General features: G+C 43.8%; 1 protein-coding gene across 2 annotated transcripts in view; it reads right to left on the bottom strand.

Moving 5' to 3' along the window:
• The window catches only part of SARDH (sarcosine dehydrogenase), a 142,140-nt gene that overhangs the window by 67,179 nt on the left and 55,639 nt on the right, over positions 1–19,322 (bottom strand). For both annotated transcript variants that reach the window (XM_089677045.1, XM_089677046.1), the window contains 2 exons: positions 6,175–6,313; positions 4,975–5,088 (listed from right to left, as the gene is read on the bottom strand). In XM_089677045.1, the coding sequence (XP_089533171.1) occupies positions 4,975–5,088; positions 6,175–6,313 (253 nt within the window). The remainder of the gene's footprint in view (positions 1–4,974; positions 5,089–6,174; positions 6,314–19,322) is intronic.

The raw sequence follows: 19,322 nt of genomic DNA, 5'->3' as shown, positions 1-19,322 counted from the left end.
TGTATTCCATGGGACTCCCATCCAAAGTCACTCCCATCACAACAACCAAAAACGTAAATGTATTTTATTGGGATTTAATGTGGTAGACCAACACAAAGTGGCACATAATTGTGAAGAGGAAGGAAAATGATAAATGGTTTTCAACATTTTTATAAATAAATATCTGAAAAAGTGTGGCGTGCATTTGTATTCACCCTCCCAGTCAATACTTTGTAGAACCACCTTTCGCTGTAATTACAGCTGCAAGTCTTTTTGGTATGTCTCTACCAGCTTTGCACATCTAGAGAGTGACATTTTTGCCCATTCTCTTTGCAAAATAGCTCAAGCTCTGTCAGATTGGATGGAGAGCGTCTGTGAACAACAATTTTCAAGTCTTGCCACAGATTCTCAATTGGATTTAGGTCTGAACTTTGACTGAGCCATTCTAACACAGGAATATGCTTTGATGTAAACCATTCAATTGTAGCTCTGGCTGTATGTTTAGGGTCGTTGTCCTGCTGGAAGGTGAACCTCTGCCCCAGTCTCAAATCTTCTGCAGACTCTAACAGGTTTTATTCTATGATTGACCTGTATTTGGCTCCATCCATCTTCCCATCAACTCTGACCAGCTTCCCTGTCTCTGCTGAAGAAAGCAACCCCACAACATGATGCTGCCACCACCATGTTTCACGGTGGGGATTGTGTGTCCAGGGTGATGTGCAGTTTAGTTTTCCACCACACATAGCATTTTGCTTTTAGGCCAAAAAGTTCAATTTTGGTCTCATCTGACCAGAGCACCTTATTCCACGTTTGCGGTGTCCCTCACATGGATTCTCGCAAACTGAAAATGGGACTTGTTATGGCTTTCTTTCAACAATGGCTTTCTTCTTGCCACTCTTCCATAAAAGGCCAGATTTGTAGGGTACATGACTAATAGTTGTCCCGTGGACAGATTCTCCCACCTGAGCTGTGGATCTCTGCAGCTCCTCCAGAGTTACCATGGGCCTCTTGGCTGCTTCTCTGATTAATGCTCTCCATGCCCGACCTGTCAGTTTAGGTGGACTGCCATGTCTTGGTAGGTTTGCAGTTGTGCCATACTCTATTTTCGGATGATGGATTGAACAGTGTTCTGTGAGATGTTCAAAGCTTGGGATATTTTTTTTAAAACCTAGCAGTGCTTTAAACTTCTCCACAACTTTATCCCCGACGTGTCTAGTGTGTTCCTTGGCCTTCATGATGCGGTTTGTTCACTAATGTTCTCTAACAAACCTCTGAGGGCTTCACAGAACAGCTGTATTTATACTGAGATTAAATTACACACAAGTGGACTCTATTTACTAATTAGGTGACTTCTGAAGGCAATTGGTTCCACTAGATTTTAGTTAGGGGTATCAGAGTAAATGGGGCTCATACAAATGCATGCCACACTTTTCACATATTTATTTGCAAAAAAATTTGAAAACCATTTATCATCTTCCTTCCACTTCACAATAATGTGCCACTTTATGTTGGTACCTATTACATAAACTCCCAATAAAATACATTTACGTTTTTGTTTGTAACATGACAAAATGAGGACAATTTCAAGGGGTATGAATACTTTTTCAAGGCACTGAGCGGGTAATCCTTCCATCATGGATTACTTTTTCAAGGCACTGTAGGTCATGAATGTTTATTTGACTCAATCTGAGTCAATCTCTGATGGCCTTGTTCGGGAGATGATATACATCTCAGACCATTGCTCCAGAATTCGCTCTAACCTGCTGTGGCTTCTTGGGAGGAAGTTGATTTTAGGGCCTAACCTCAGCAATAGCCATGTTCTGAGGGCTATGGATACCAAGCTGCTTGATGAAGTGCATGCCTGAAGGGACCTGGGCTGAACAGTTATACTATACAGTTATACTATACAGTTGACTAAAGTGGGTTGCAGAGGAGTTGAGAGGCAAGCTGCCATCTGGACCTTGAAATAGGGATCTTTACCAATGGACTGGTATTTTAGGGCTACTTACAGAGGGACATAAATCAGATTCAGGAGCAAGGAAATGCTGTGACTGTTCTCAATGAGTTACATCTGGCTGTCCTCTATTTATCAGCATCTATTTGACTGTCATAGGACCTACTGCTGATTCAGTGTATCTGTCCTTCCTTCTGTGTTTTGTTGGGTATCCTGCATGCCTAAACTGTTTCTCCAGTTTGAGAATTGCAGTAAATATTTATGAAAAATCCTAGTGACTGGAGCCTGTTTATTGCCTGAATATTGTCAGTGGGCTGTTGGATCCAGATACAGGACAGGTAGCCATGGAACAGGTAAAGAAGCCAATTATTTCCAACGTCTTTCTATAGAGTCTTTTCTACACATGTATTATTCAGGATAATGGAATAACCAATCACCAACCTCCATGGAGTTGGCCATGTTCGTGCATCCAATAAGAATTGCTTTCAGTTTAGCACTAACACTTGAATGAGTTTACTTGTAAAGAAAAATGTTTCTGCTATGCCTTTGGCAAACAGTTGACTGCTATTCTTGCCAACCGCCAGCTCCACTGCCTGGGGCAGTATCTAGAACAAGACAATAGGGAACATTACTAAGATATGTAGCGTCCCTCATCTCTGCTGGCTCTGGGCAACAAACACAATAGCTGCATCATTGGTTGACAGGGGCCACTGCAAAACAAGATGCAGCAATCTGTACAGTGTCTGACTTGTTGATTTAAAGAGCCTATTACAGCAATTACAGGTACTAAACTGCAAATGTAGTTTTATAACAATATTTTAAGTTCCTTATTACATATATGTGAATAGTCTTCTGCTGCATTTTGCAATGTCTGTAGCATGCGCCATGTAGTGTTTATATATTACAGATATTTATATAGCTCTGTCAATTTACGCAGCGCTTTACAAATCTATTGTACATTCACATCAGTTCCTGCCCTCAAGGCACTTACAAGCTAAGGTGCCTAATGCACATTCATACAAATATTAAGGCCAGTTTAGACAGGAGCCAATTGACCTACTAGCATGTCTTTGGAGCGTGGGAGGAAACTGGAGTATCCGGAGGAAACCCACGCAGACACAGGAAGAACATGCAAACTCCAGGCAGGTAGTGTCATGGTTGGGATTCGAAGTGGCGACCCTAGTGCTGCTAGCAGTAAGTGCTAACCACTTACCCACTGTGCTGTTGAAATAACTTCTGGATAAGCTTGCTCCCAATTTGGCTGAAGTGAGATTGTGCTCCATTTTAAAGTTGCAAAGCAAAATGCTGAATGAGTGCAGACACCACACCATCGTACCTTTCATTACTGTTATCATTCACAAAAGTTTCTCCTGTGCTCCTCTCTGATTTAGATGCACTTTTTTTTTTTAACCAGAGCTTGACTACTTCTGACATTTTTGCTAAATCCTGCCATCTGCCTTTTCAATGTCTATTAAGACAGCCTCATTGACCATTAAGGGCACTGTCTTTGGAGAAGGAGATGGCAGATGGCAGGGCTTACCCATAAAGTCGTAAAAGTCAAACCCCAGTTAGAAATTAGAACGAAATCAGATAGGTGCACAGTGAAGGTGTTTCTGCTAATAAAGGTAACAGTGGTAATCGTAGTAAAGTTCTGATATCCATGTTACACTATTGCATTCTTACCGATTAGAGTAGGTCTGTGTGTTAAGAAGGAGCTTTGGAGACATGCAGCTCCATATTTGTTATTGTGAATGTATGCAAAGAAGAGATTAGATGGGTTATTTTTCTGATTGGTAGAGTGTGTCCTGTTTTTGTGTTGCTGTTGTTGTTTTAGTTATTGTTTGTGAACTGCTAATGCCAACAAGGAAATATCTTAGCTAAGCTAAAGTTAGAAAAATTACTCAGTCTACCTTAAATCTGAGCTTCAGTTATTATTATTATACAGTATTTATATAGCGCTAAAAGGTTTGCTCAGCGCTGTACATTATAGTGGGGGACAGAACATGAAACAATACAGTGACAAAACAAAACACGAGGGGGCCAAGGGCCCTGCTCTTTCAAGCTTACAATCTAGGAGGGAGGGGATAGTGGTACCGGAGGAAGTGGCCATGGGGGATGGAATGGCGGGAGGAGTGGAGGAGATCGGTTCTTAAGTGAGGGTGGGGTAGGCTTCTCTGAAGAGATGGGTTTTCAGGGTGGTCCTAAAGGTGAGGAGGGAAGGTGACAGTCTGATGGATTGGGATAGTGAGTTCCAGAGGATGGGGGAAGTCCTGGAGAAGTCCTGCAGTCAGGCGTGGGAGGTGGAGACCAGGGAGCTAGAAGGTAGGAGGTCTTGTGAGGAGCGAAGAGTACGGGTTGGGTGGTATTTGGGTATCAGGTCAGTGAGGTAGTTTGGGGCAGGGTTATGAATGGCTTTGTATGTCTGTGTTAGTAGTTTGAATTTAATGCGTTGGGCAATTGGGAGCCAGTGGAGGGATAGACAGAGGGGGGTGGCAGAAGAGGAGCGGTTGGTAAGGTGGATGAGTCTGGCCGCTGAGTTCAGGATAGACTGAAGCGGGGATAGTCTGCGATGGGGTAGGCCGGTGAGGAGGGAGTTGCAGTAGTCCAGAAGTGAGATAATAAGGGAGTGAATGAGTTGTTTAGTAGTGTCTGGGGTTAGGAACGAACGTATTTTGGAGCAGTTAATCCATTGTAGGCAGAGCCCCTGTCTGGACTGTTTACTCTGAGCTGGGCTTTGGACTCTGGTCACATGATTCTCATTTTTCTTTTCTGGGGGAAGAGGGGTGCCTCTGTTTACATGATTCTTTGCTGAGTGGCTTCCATCTCTGAGGACTGCATTGGTTGATGTTGAAACAAGAAGACACACTATGGTAGGTGGCACTATGGCAGCAGATGAGGATGCCAGCAACTACAGAAAACCAGGTAAGCCCTGAGCAAAATTCAGGTCAATCATCAGGCAGTCTGTGTCCCCTCAGTCATGCTTGACCAGAATGTACAGTGTATTTAAATTCTCATTACTGCAGGCATTATCTAATACATACCTTCAAAGTCAGGTACCAGGGCAGAGGATGACTTCTCCGGAGTTACCCTACTCACTGTGAGATCACTTTCCGTCCCACCATTCTTGTTTAACATACAGGTGTACACAGTAGAACCTGCACAGGCAACAAGATCACTGGATTAAAGTTAGAGAAAACGTTGAAAAATCTTAAGAACATTCACTATTATGTAAAGGTTATTATTATGCAAACCTTATTATGTTGTTTTTACTATTATTTCAGGGTTTCCTCTCTGTTCAAGACATTAGATGTTTGACACTTGGTTAGCTATGCAGTCACTTGCTCTGCAGTATCGCAAGAGTGAGAGGCATCCGCAACCCCTCCTCCCACACCGCCATTTATATCTTCTGCCTTCTACCAATTACCCGGCCAGGAAGCAGAAATCTATGCAATATGCATTGACCATGTCAAAATGGGTGAAATAGTATTATTTATGCTGCAAATTGTATGTTTCGTTGAGTGAAAAGCAACATACATGAGATGTCTTATGCACCAAGCATTTTTAATGTGTGTTATATATAAAAATTTGTGCAATATGTAAAATATTTCTTTGTATTATTAAATGGTATTGTATATAACTGACTATGCATATGTATCCCAGAGCACTGTTATAAAACTCAATCTAACACAGGGCACTGGTTCACAGAGAGGCAGAGATGTGTAGACTGATGACCTCATTAATGTGGTGTGTGGTGATGCTCCTTCACTGTCCAATCTGTAGGTTAGGGATGGGGGGGGGGGAGTGAGGGCAAAGACATGGCTGTACTGTCTGACAGGGGTTCTGGATCACAATTCTGTTCAGTTAGCTGTGTGATCCTGGACCTCTATCAGACAGTAAAGCCAGCTGTGCTTCACTAAAGTGAAGCAATACAGCTTGCTCTCTGGCCTGTCCCCAACCTGATGCTTGGACAGTGATGGAGCATCAACACACTAATGAAACAGGTAGGACAGATATCTATTTGACCTGTGTATTCATCCGTTTGCCAGGACTTCTTCTATAAACATTTTCTGCTTTTAATATCCCCTGAAAGGTTTACACTTGTGTATATGTAAATTATTAAAATCTTTTTTTTTTCCACATAATCCAACCTGTCATTTACGAGACAAAGGTGAGGGCACCTCCTTGGCACACATTTGTACAGTGACTTTAGCGTCACACTTCTAGCTACTCTCAGAGACTACCTGGGGGCTTGTCAATATTCGCAGTAAACAGCCAACTCGCCACCCTCTTGGCATCTGGTCCAACAAGGTAGAACTTTCCAAAGTAGGACATGTCGAAGACAGCCGCGGCGTTTCTGCACACAAGGCACTCGTTCCTGATCTAAAAATGACAGCGTGTCAAACACAACAGATGAACATTGATGGGAGGGGAAGACGGGAGAGATCGGGAGCTTTGAACACTTAGCAAGAGAAGCAGAGATGGAAATAAACTGTAAAAAAAAAAACAAAAAACTAAAAAGTGAGTCATCCTGAACTTTTTGTCAGGTGATAAAGAACAGAAAGGCTACTAAAAATACATTTTAGCTCTTTTCTGGCATGTTGCACTGTTCCGTACTACCAGCAAAATGAGATTTGAAGTAGAAAATCTGTTCCATTTCTCATTTTCCCCCTCTGTAAATATAAGGCTTATTTAAAGTCAAGAAGCTAAATAAACCATTGAAATAAATACTTTTAAGCTGTTCTAGCTGCAAATGTCTCGAAGTATATGAGCATAATATAGCAGCGCTCCCCGACCTGTCACCAGTGGATCTGTTAAATCTTTTCCCTGGGGAGCAATGTTATAAGATACATGGCCTATGGTCACATATTGTGGATGGACTACTATTATGTAAAGCCAAGCAACCATGCTTATATTTATCAGATGACCGCAAAGAATGACCTCTTGCAACTAGAGAGAGTTATTTTTAATTTTAGATCTTTTCTGCTGACTGAAGGCTCTGCTGTGTAAGTATGCATACATACTTACTGAAAGCATTAAATTGCTGGAAAATTAGTGAGCAATCTATTTTTATATTTCCATGGAGTACTAGGTATTGTTTGTGTATGAAATTGCCTCAAAACATACCACAGCATGGTTTTTAAATAAATAAGAATATATATACACAATCCTCTCATACTGCTTATGCTTTTGCTGCCCCTAACAGCAGGTACACATAAGCAGATTTGAATTTTGGCTGCTGTGTGTGGCCACTGCTCTTCTTCAGCATGGTATGGCTGAGCAGATCTGAATAAATAAGCCAGTTTAGCTACCATGATACAGAGCAAGTTTACTTTAATCTGTTTTGCGAGCTGTGCTCTTTCTGGAGGATCTAAATGAGAGGGAGGATGACAGATGCCTAGTTTTTAAAGGTGTGAGGAAGCACTCCACACATAGAGAGAAAGAGTGTAAGTGTGTTCCTGCCCAGTCTCATTCAACCCAGCAGACTGAGGAGACACCATGACACCCTTTATCCGCAGTGTAATGATGCAGAGAGCACGGTGTCACGGATCCAGCCCACACGCACACGACCACAGCGACTGGCTAACTGAGGCGTGCACGTGCGGCCGTGACTTGGGGTAAGAGGGAATAAGGGGGAGTTAATCTGACTATATATACGTATATAAGACCGGCTGTGATATACTTTCACAGCCCGCACTACCTCTGGCCACCACTAGAGGCAGACTCCACTCCAGCTGGCTGACCATACACACAGGCAGACACGAATCTTATATACAATCTGGTGCACACTAAGGGTTGAGGAGCAGCCTAGCGATCGACACACCCTTCCAGGATTCCTCCAGCTATCCTACAAGCTAGAACCCCAGTGTTAATCACTCTTCCACTGTCCACACACCCCCACACCAAACACACCACAAACGGTAGCTTGCCACCACCCAACAGTTTTACTGGCCTGCTGGGCCACCACAGACACACAGATCTCCGTCTGGCAGACCTGTTATCTTTACAACCTGCATGCAATCTCCAACATGCAGTGCAATTGCATACAGATTGGCAATGAACTTGACCGAGCATACAAATACATTGCAATACAATACAATACAATCTCTCTGGAGATATGAGCCCGAGCTTAAGTACACAGAAGTCACTTATTAATTTTATGATTTAATGTCCCGAAAGTGGGCAGTGCATAAAATATGTACAAAGTATAAAAAGTTACAGAAAATACAAAGAATACAAGAAGACACACAATTGGCTATTGACTATAAAATAAAAGGGAATAAAAAACAAATAAAACTTTTACCAAGAGTTATCCTGCGACTGGAGCAAGTCAAAGAAAGTCCGCAATCCGTCAGTCAATAGAACTGGCTCCATACGAATCACCCCGCCCATATCTCAGGTCCTCAATTTATGGGAATATGGACGTAGGCTGGACATTAGCCCTTGGCCAATCGACTCTGGGGGGTGTTCCTGTACCAGCCCATAGGACATTCTAGGTCCTGAAATGCCCAAAGTCGATTGGACCAGGAACGGTTTGAATCACCATGTCAGGGGTTGAATTTCCGACACCAGCGCATCAGTCCGATCGCGACAGTACCAATCACTGTTCAGCTGTCGCAATCAGGCGCCATATAACCGTTTTCTGCATTTTTCTGGCATTCTACATAGGCTACCAATACAGTTTTACATGTCGATGTAGCCTACAGTGTGTCCAATCAGAAGGAAGTATTTTTATCTCTCTGCAACTAACATTTTAGACCTCTGGTCTCCCGCTATGTCATGAAGCCGAACTGTCTCAAGCCTTTTCCTTCCAGATTTCCCAGAAGGTGACAAATCTTATTGGCATCCAGGTATCACCTCCTTCCAGAGGCTCTGTCCCTTCAGATGCTAATTGGTGACCATATGTCTCTGACTGAATCCTGAAACCATCTTACTTATTATTAACATGGAATTCTAAATTCTACATTGTCATATTTTCTACAGATCACATCTCAGCTACTCAAATCTTTACATTTATGTTACATCATCTCAGCTACTCAAATCTTACATGTACGTTACACAAAGTTACAGTGATACTAAACACACACTGTTTAATTTACGTTATCCCTTCTCTTTCTGAATGTGGATGATGGAACTGTTATTATTTTAATAAAAAGCATCTAAGTACCTTCTTTCCTGCTCGATATACAGCGGTCACATGACCCAGCTTTTTCCCAGCATGATTGCAGGGAAACAGTGACAGGAGGAGCTTCTAGTCCTCAGCTGCTGGTCACATGTTCAAAAAACAAAAAAAAACCAGCCTTTGCAATACAGAGTAAAAATAAATAATATAATAAACTGTTCTAAATTGTTACAACTATATATTTGAAATCAAATCTTTATTATTTTTTGGCAATAACATGGTGTGGGCAGATTCCTGCCAGTGTCACTTCCCTCTAGCCTGTGTCTTAGGAGGGTGAAACCTCCATCAGTCAAGATGTAATATCCAGGGGCGTATCTGCCGCGAAGCAAACAAGGCAACTGCCTGGGGTGGCATTTTTCAGGGGGGCGGCATCGCCCCCAGGCAGAAGGGACCAGTGCCGTCTCGAGTATGATCGGGCAGGGGGATGGGCTCTGCTGTGGTCGAGAAGGGGGGTGGGCTCGTGTGTGCTCGGGTAGAGGGGCGGGCTCGGCTGTGTTTGGGAAGGGTGTGCAGGCTTGGCTGTGTTCGGGAGGGGATGTGGGCTCAGCTGTGTTCGGGAAGGGGGGGCGGGCTTGTGTGTGCTCGAGCGGCTCGGCTGTGCTCGGGCAGGGGATGGCTCGGCTGTGCTCAGGCGGGGGGACGGCTCAGCTGTGCTCAGGCGGGGGGATGGCTCGGCTGTGCTTGTGCAGGCACAACTGTGTTCAGGAGGAGGGGGCAGACTCGTTTGTGCTCGGATGGGGCTGCATTCTCATGTGTGCTGGATCGGGCATGGCTCGGCTGTGTTCAGGCGGTGGGGTGGCTTGCCATGCCACTGCCCTGTGTTGTCACTGTCAGCTCTAGTGGGGGCAGGAAAAGCATGTGATTGGTTGCCAGGACATCAGCAGTCCTAGCAACCAATCAGTTGTTTGCCCCGCCCCCAGGTCATGACATTCAGAGGAGGAGGAGGGCGGCAAGGACAGGACTTCTTCCAGCTCATGTAGCTGCCTGGAGGAATGACTGGAATGGACCATGAGGTAAGGGTCCATTTTTGGGGACCAAATTAAAGAGAATGGGCTCTAGGAACCCTGATGTAAGGTGGGGGACTCTGAAGACCATGATGTATAGGGAGACCCTGATGTATTGGGAGCACTTTTGGGACCCTGATGTAACGGAAGAGGGGAACTATGGGGACCCTTATTTAAGGAGGGGGATTTGGGTCTCTGGGGGACCCTGTTGTATGGGGAGGGTCTATGGGTGGGGGGATTCTGGAGACCATGATGTAAAGGTGGACCATGATGTATTGATGGGGACTCTAGGGACCCTGATGTAAGTGGTAGGGACTATGGGGACCCAGATTTAAGGAGGGGGGCTCTGGGGGACCATGATGTAAAGGAAATGCCTATGGGGACCCTGATGTAAGGTGGGGGGGGGGCTCTGGAGACCATGATGTAAAGGACTGACCCTGATGTATTGGGGGAGGGGACTTTTGGGATTCTAATGTAAGGAGGGAGGACACTGGGAAACCTAATTTAAGGAGGGGGCTCTGGGGGACCCTGATAGAAGAGGATGGGCAATGGGGACTCTTATGCACATAAGGTGGGGGGACTCAGGAGACCATGATTTAAAGGGGGATCCTGATTTATTGGGAGGGGGTTTGGACCGTAATGTTGAGGGGGGACTCCAGGGACCCTGATTTAAGGAGGGGGAACTTGGGGACCCTGATGCAAGGGGAGGGGTTGTGGGAACCCCTCCTGTATCCCGTCTGCAGTCTCGGACCGTCTCCTATATCCTGTCCTCAGTCTCTGACCGTCTCCTGAGGTAGAGCTCTAATAGGAAGAGGTGGAGCCTAACGTGGAAGGGGTGGAGTTTACAGATGAAGGGGCGGGCCCTAAACAGGAAGGGGACAAATTTAGATGGGGGGGCGCGATTTTAGTCTTGCCTAGGGCAGCACAAAACCAAAATACACCACTGGAATTATCCCAGCCTATTGTGTTTAGATGGTTAGTAGACATGGAGGAGGAGGAGGTAGGGAGTGGGCTGTCATTTACCAGTGTGTATACACCCACATGTGTGACTCCATCGCCACATGGGCTTCTCAGATATGATCAGAAGAAAATGCTCAGGATAGAAAATAAACTGAAAACTGAACTAGATTGCAACACTGATCTGTAAAATTCCAAACTGCAGTGGGGGCATGGACAGAAGAGGGAGATGGAAAGCATCAGGAGCAACTGTTTTTTTCTTTTTCAGAATACAGAAAACTAATTCCATAGTGACTGAGTATGAACAGTATGTAATACAGCATTTATTGATCGTTTTTAATGACGTGGGTTTAGTGACACTTTAATTTCATCTTGTCTGAGCCACTCTCTGCATCATCAAGGGCCACTGAGAGGAAATGGGAAGAAGAGGACCTTGTGTGTCATGTAACCAGCCTGAAGACTTTGGAAAATAGTATATATATTAAAAAAAAAAATTAAATACAGTGGGGAAGGTGGCACTAGAATGCATGGGGCTGACTTGTGTTTTCAACTGAGTGTCGGCTCTTGTTGCTTTGTTAGAACTGGTGCAGACAGACACTGGTGGTCTTCAGCCATCTTGAGAGATGTAGGTATAGCACCCTCCTAGACTAGGATGCTAGGAAAACATAGTGCTTTACTTGCTCTGTAGACAGGAGGAGCTGGATTTGATTGGGTCTGTTTGATGTTTCCCAGGTGGTGAGATTGATTACTTCCTCCTGTCTCTGTTGAGAACCTTCCAGAGTTCACGGAGGAACATTCAAATCTCTCACTGGAATATTTACTACTATCTGGCCAATCCCTGGAGAGGTGTACTCAGTAGGTGGTCAGAGAGGAGGTTAAATAAGGCTGAAAGCTGTTCAGACTTGTTCCTCCCTGAGGGGAAGTAGAGGAATATGCTTCAGAAGGCTGTTTGCCCTGGACTGGCAGCTGAACCGCTCTCTCTTGGATGGAGTGCATGGACTTGTTAGTTGTGTGAGTATCTGTTGTTCCTGTTCTTGTTCTCCAATCTGTGAGTAGCCTTTGTTTTACTCCAGATGTAATGTAGGTGAAAACCCTGCCGCTTGCTAATTATAACGGGAATCCATCCACACAGCTAAGGGTTTGTCAGGCTGTCATGTGGAATTTCTCCTGCTAACATGCATTGTTCCCAATCTCAAGATCTTGTCAAAGCACACTGCACAGAATAGAACCTACGTATTCTAAACTGATCAAAGCTTCCACGATTAATCGCCATAGGATAGCAGCACTCGTCACCCCCTCAGCAAGAGGAGCCACTTCACAAACAGTGCATGCTGAATCTTATCACCTTCTTTTTCATACTTAAAACATAGAAATAAAAACTAGACTAGAATTCAGCATATGAGCAAAGAAAGCAAAACTGCTGTCAAATGATTTGCAATGCATAAACATATATACCAATGCTATATATTGTATAAATGTTACAGCAGAGAGTGTAATTATGTGTGTAGGGACCCATAATAAAACATTAAAGCCCAAATAAACCCTTTTATTTATTACTGATATGCAGTCTGACTTTTTTTCTCCATTGTAAAAAATGACTTTATTTTGCATAATGTATTTTACGTTTACGAACAAATGAAAATACAAAATAAAGTTTGTGAACACAATCTGAGGCAGCGAAGGACCAGGCGCCAGCAATGGGGTTGGAAAGCACTACAAATATACACAATGGACAGTCCTTATTCCAGGACTTCATATACTGACCGGGAGGGGAGAACAACATTCCAGCAGCTTATGAATCCAGTCATGTGGGGACAAAAACACTGTGCCAGGCAGAGAGGGGCCGCACATCTGGCAATGATCTAGGTGTACAGTGGGAGCGCACGGTTAGATTAGAGCCCCCCCAACCCACAGGGAGCATACTGCAGGGCAAATAATTAACCAGGGGGCACAGAAGGTTTAGCAGCCACTGTCCTTTTACACCCCCAGTAATGGGTATCCTTTTCAGTCCAGAGTCTGTGTAGCAAGCTCCGTGGGAACAGCAAACAGTGCATTAATGTGCTCATCCCCCCCTCTTTCTCCATGCGAGATGCATCTTCCTTGCCCTCCAGAGGGGGGGATATCATCTGGTACAGCTGCAGTAGTTTCCTCAATTGCGGGTTCATCCTCATCAATAACCAGGCCCAGTTTGATCATTCCGTAGATTCTGTTGGAGTGTGTCTTGGGGTCTTCCAGGGAGAAGCCAGATGAAAGAAGAGCCATCTCGAGGAGCAGCACCACCAGATCCTTCACCGCCTTGTCATTTTTGTCAGCCTCTGCTTTCTGTCTGAGGTTCTCCACGATGGGGTGTTCGGGTTTGATCTCCAGGTGTTTCTTGGCCATCATGTAGCCAATGGTGGAGTTATCCTGAAGAGCCTGGGCCTTCATGATACGTTCCATGTTAGCTGTCCAGCCGTATGTACTGGTGACAATGCAGCAAGGAGAGGACACAGTTGGAAACGGTTACCTTTTCTACTTTTTTTTCCCAAGATTTCTTTCATCAGTTTGCACAGACCCTCAAACTTGGTCTTGTTCTCCTCCATCTTTTTCTTCTCCTCTTCATCTTCCAGAAGCTCCAGGCCCTCCTTGCTTACAGACACCAGGGTCTATCAAATTCGTCAATTGGTTCGGTCATGTACACCACCTTAAAGCCGCGTTTCCTCACCCGTTCCATGAAGGCAGAGTTGGCCACTTGTTCCTTGCTCTCCCCAGTGATGTAGTAGATGCTCTTCTGATTCTCCTTCATACGAGAGACTTATTCAGAAAGGGAAGCCATCTCATCTCCGGTCTGAGAAGTGTGATACCTCAGGAGTTCAGACAGCTTTTTCCAGTTTGCAGAATGTCTGACTTATTTTTTAAACATCTACATGCTGCCTCAGGGGTTAAAATACCCCGTGCTAGCATCACATAGAACAGTCACATTGTGGCTCTCTCAAATAAGGCACCAGGCTGGCTCTCCAACAAGCCAACACTCTTCCCCTGCCTCAACAGCACACTTGTTTCTCCAGCATTGAACAGTAATGTTGATCTAACTAGTACTATAAACCCACGGTCAAATCAAAGCTGATTTGGAAATCGTGCAACTTACAGTGAAGTCGCACGATTTCAAAGTCAGGTGACCTGCCAATTTCAGATGTCTATGCAAATCGCAACAAAAGTAGTGCATGCACTACATTAAAAATCGGAGCAGCTCCGACCAAGTAGGAACCGCAGCGATATGACCATGCTAATAGCGGACAATAGGGTGAGACTTGGCATATGATTTGCAAGTCGCATGGCATGAAAATCGTATGCCAAGTCACACCCGATGTGACTGGGTGTTAACTGGAGCAGTGCTCAAGAGGAGGGAGTCATGTCAGACTTCCAGAGCGCTTGGCTACTGCTTTGTGTGACAGAGCTATTGATTGGGGCAGTGTTTATGGGGAGAAGGAGGCATTTCAGACCACTGGAGAGCCTGCTCGTTACTTTGTACATTAGAGCTGTGGTCTGTCTCTCCTACGTGCGGCCAGCAAAGGGTGATATTACCCCTTGCTGCAGCACTTAACTGCTTACAAAAATAAGAAGCAGCAGATTTATTGCTGCAAATATGGCATTACAGTAATAAATGACAAGGGATTCTTTGGGTTTGGAGGTCCCAAAATGTCTATATTCCATCTCAAATGCAGTCTCTTTAGTGATCCTGAAACCTATTTATTTAATAGCATTTTTAAAGAGGTTCCTAAACTATACAAACATTTAATTTATCTACAGTCAGGTCCATAAATATTGGGACATCGACACAATTCTAACGTTTTTGGCTCTATACACCACCACAATGGATTTGAAATGAAACAAACAAGATGTGCTTTAACTGCAGACTGTCAGCTTTAATTTGAGGGTATTTACATCCAAATCAGGTGAACGGTGTAGGAATTACAACAGTTTGCATATGTGCCTCTCACTTGTTAAGGGACAATTGGCTTCTCAGCTGTTCCATGGCCAGGTGTGTGTTATTCCCTCATTATCCCAATTACAATGAGCAGATAAAAGGTCCAGAGTTCATTCCAAGTTTGCGATTTGCATTTGGAATCTGTTGCTGTCAAAACTCAAGATGAGATCCAAAGAGCTGTCACTATCAGTGTAGCAAGCCATCATTAGGCTGAAAAAACAAAACAAACCCATCAGAGAGATAGCAAAAACATTAGTAGTGGCCAAAACAACTGTTTGGAACATTCTTAAAAAGAAGGAACGCACCGGTGAGCTCAGCAACACCAAAAGACCCGGAAGACCACGCAAAACAACTGTGGTGGATGACCGAAGAATTCTTTCCCTGGTGAAGAAAACACCCTTCACAACAGTTGGCCAGATCAAGAACACTCTCCAGGAAGTAGGTGTATGTGTGTCAAAGTCAACAATCAAGAGAAGACTTCACCAGAGTGAATACAGAGGGTTCACCACAAGATGTAAACCATTGGTGAGCCTCAAAAACAGGAAGGCCAGATTAGAGTTTGCCAAACGACATCTAAAAAAGCCTTCACAGTTCTGGAACAACATTCTATGGACAGATGAGACCAAGATCAACTTGTACCAGAGTGATGGGAAGAGAAGAGTATGGAGAAGGAAAGGAACTGCTCATGATCCTAAGCATACCACCTCATCACTGAAGCAAGGTGGTGGTAGTGTCATGGCGTGGGCATGTATGGCTGCCAATGTAACTGGTTCTCTTGTACTTATTGATGATGTGACTGCTGACAAAAGCAGCAGGATGAATTCTAAAGTGTTTCGGGCAATATTATCTGCTCATATTCAGCCAAATGCTTCAGAACTCATTGGACGCCGCTTCACAGTGCAGATGGACAATGACCCAAAGCATACTTCAAAAGCAACCAAAGAGTTTTTTAAGGGAAAGAAGTGGAATGTTATGCAATGGCCAAGTCAATCACCTGACTTGAATCCGATTGAGCATGCATTTCACTTGCTGAAGACAAAACTGAAGGGAAAATGCCCCAAGAACAAGCAGGAACTGAAGACAGTTGCAGTAGAAGCCTGGCAGAGCATCACCAGGGATGAAACCGAGCGTCTGGTGATGTCTATGCGTTCCAGACTGCAGGCTGTAATTGACTGCAAAGGATTTGCAACCAAGTATTAAAAAGTGAAAATTTGATTTATGATTATTATTCTGTCCCATTACTTTTGGTCCCTTAACAAGTGGGAGGCACATACAAACTGTTGTAATTCCTACACCGTTCACCTGATTTGTATGTAAATACCCTCAAATTAAAGCTGACAATCTGCAGTTAAAGCACATCTTGTTCATTTCATTTCAAATGCATTGTGGTGGTGTACAGAGCCAAAAATGTTAGAATTGTGTCAATGTCCCAATATTTATGGACCTGACTGTAAATGTATTTATCAAATTCAGTTTGCACCTGCAAAAAATGCTATGCAAAAAGTGAAAAAATAAGTTAATGCACTCAAATACTGTTTTTTTTTCTTTTTTGCATTTTCAGGCTTGAGAAAGGGGACTCTGTCCCGAAACGCATAGCCATGCCCCCTTTACATATGACCAGGGCCGTAGATAAGGGGGTACCACCAGTCCTCCTGTATGGGGCCCTGACCAGCAGGGGGACCCAAGCAGCTGGGTGAATCATATGTGGGCAGGGAGGAGCTCACAATAGAATTCTACATGTGAAATGCTGTGGTCTGTTGGGACCTAGCACCTCGTCACCTGCTGGTACAATTTTATTACTGCAGCTTGCAATTTGATTATATGTAAATGCTTTACTGTTTCCGTTATATATATGTGTTAATTTAACAAACGCCATACTGAGAGTGGTGCACTCGTTCTTTTTGTGCTTTCTGGGAAAGACCCCAGTGAATATTTTGTTGAATTTACCTACCGGAAAGATTACTGCCTGTTATCCTGTAGAGTACTTATCGAAATGTGACATTCAAGTACTTGTATGTGAGTCCATTACTTTATTTTTTCAAAATATTCTATACATACTACACTTAGACAGTGGCACTTTTTCTCCTGTTTTTTGTTTTTTTTTTACTTTTTTTAATTTACATGGTATTGGTGGGAAAGTTCTCAGATCCCAGTTGGAAGAGAGATGCTGGCTCTGGAAAAAGTGTGACTTAAAAAAAAAAATATATATATATCATATGGACACTGAAAACTCCACTTGGACATTGTCACACATACTCTTCCAGGCAGGATATTGTTTGCCTTTGCACCCGGTAATTCTAGTACCTCCCTTGGCAAGGTTATACTTGGTCCATTATCATAAGTTATGCACTTGTGTTAAAGTTAGAAATTCTTATCAGATCTTGACTTTGAAATATTGGTTCTAGTTACTGTCCAGTAATGCTTCTTTAGCCTCAGTTCCTGGATTGTGATTCAAAGATATCCAAGCCAGACTAGAAAGGCTAACCAAATGACATTTTCAGAAGGAAGCAATCAATGGCTCATGCTTTTCTAATGATAGGTGTCCATTAAGCTTCCTTTAGCTCAGTGTTTCTCAATTCCAGTCCTCATGGACCCCCAACAGGTCATGTTTTCAGGATTTCCATTATTTTGCACAGGTGATTTGATCAGTTTCACTGCCTTAGTAATTACCACAGCTGTTTCATCTGAGGGAAATCCTGAAAACATGACCTGTTGGGGGTCCATGAGGACTGGAGTTGAGAAACACTGCTTTAGCTTAACATGCAGCAAATGTAAAACAATGGGTTGAAAAGAAAAATGACATACATGCCAAATACTTCCTTTTCTGTTGATGAGTGAGAAATTTTTGTATGCGTTAAATGTTATCAGTAGCTCCTCTGCATAATGTAATGTAGCTGTCATTTCAGTTTTACTGATCCTTTTAGTCTGCAGGCTGAATGATTTTCTGCAGGTCACAGAACTCTATTAATGTGGCGACAATTAGTGACAATTTTCAGAGGTTTAATTTTCCCATGCCGAAACAAAACTGTCAGGCAGGAAAAAATAGCAGGCCAAATGTTTGGCAATCTGTGAGCTGTGGGGAGGGAAAGTTGTTGCTTTAAATTAACAAGGAATGGAATAATTAGAAAAAGCTATTTTTAGGGATAATGAAGACAGTGCCAGCAAGGAAAGCGCGACAGCAAGAATATACTGTATCCAGCTGGTCATTTGGAAAAGTTACAAAAAGACTTACAAATGCACTGTATGTTACTGCTTTTTAAAGAAAGGGTACCTGTCTTGGATCAACAGCGGTTCACTTCATGTTAGCCCAATTTTTTCTGTGCTGACAGTTTGCTACTTTATAAACAGGCACCACAAGCTTTGCTACATTTTTATCACAAGGGAAACTTCGCTGCTGCTATCATTGTGGTAACAATTATGCCTGAGGTGTAGGGATAGTGTTAGCATCTCAGTTCAGGATAAAAAAGTTAAATTCAGGGGTTAAGCAGTGGTGTATTTTAGTCTTGCCTAGGGTAGCACAAAACCAAAATAGGGCACCCCTTATCTAAATTCATCCCACCCCTTCATCTGTAAACTCCACCCTTCCTCTTTAGGCTCCACCTCTTATTTTATTCCATTATCGGTATTTTATTCCATTTGCAGGAATAGTGCCCCATCACTGGTGTCAGTGGGAGGAATAGTGCCCCATCATTGGTGTCAGTAGGAGGAATAGTGCCTCATCATTGGTGTCAGTGGGAGGAATAGTGCCTTATCACTGGTGTCAGTGGGAGGAATAGTGTCCATCATTGGTGTCAGTGGGAGGAATAGTGCTCCATCATTGGTGTCAGTGGGAGCAATAATTCCCCTTCATTGGTGTCAGTGGGAGGCATAGTGCCCCATCATTGGTGTCAGTGGGAGGAATAGTGCCCCATCATTGGTGTCAGTAGGAGGAACAGTGCCCCATCATTGGTGTCAGTAGGAGGAATAGTGCCCCATCATTGGTGTCAGTGGGAGGAATAGTGTCCAATCATTGGTGTCATTGTGGGAGGAATGGTGCCCCATCACTGGTGTCAGTGGGAAGAATAGTGCCCCATCACTGGTGTCAGTGGGAGGAATAGTGCCCCATCATTGGTGTCAGTGGGAGGCATAGTGCCCCATCATTGGTGTCAGTGGGAGGAATAGTGCCCCATCATTGGTGTCAGTAGGAGGAACAGTGCCCCATCATTGGTGTCAGTAGGAGGAATAGTGCCCCATCATTGGTGTCAGTGGGAGGAATAGTGTCCAATCATTGGTGTCATTGTG

This window comes from Staurois parvus, unplaced genomic scaffold, assembly GCF_062004578.1.
Source record: "Staurois parvus isolate SC_StPar_1 unplaced genomic scaffold, SC_StPar_1.0 ptg000176l, whole genome shotgun sequence".
Classification (NCBI taxonomy): Eukaryota; Metazoa; Chordata; class Amphibia; order Anura; family Ranidae; genus Staurois; species Staurois parvus.
This window is presented reverse-complemented; position numbering and strand designations above follow the sequence as displayed.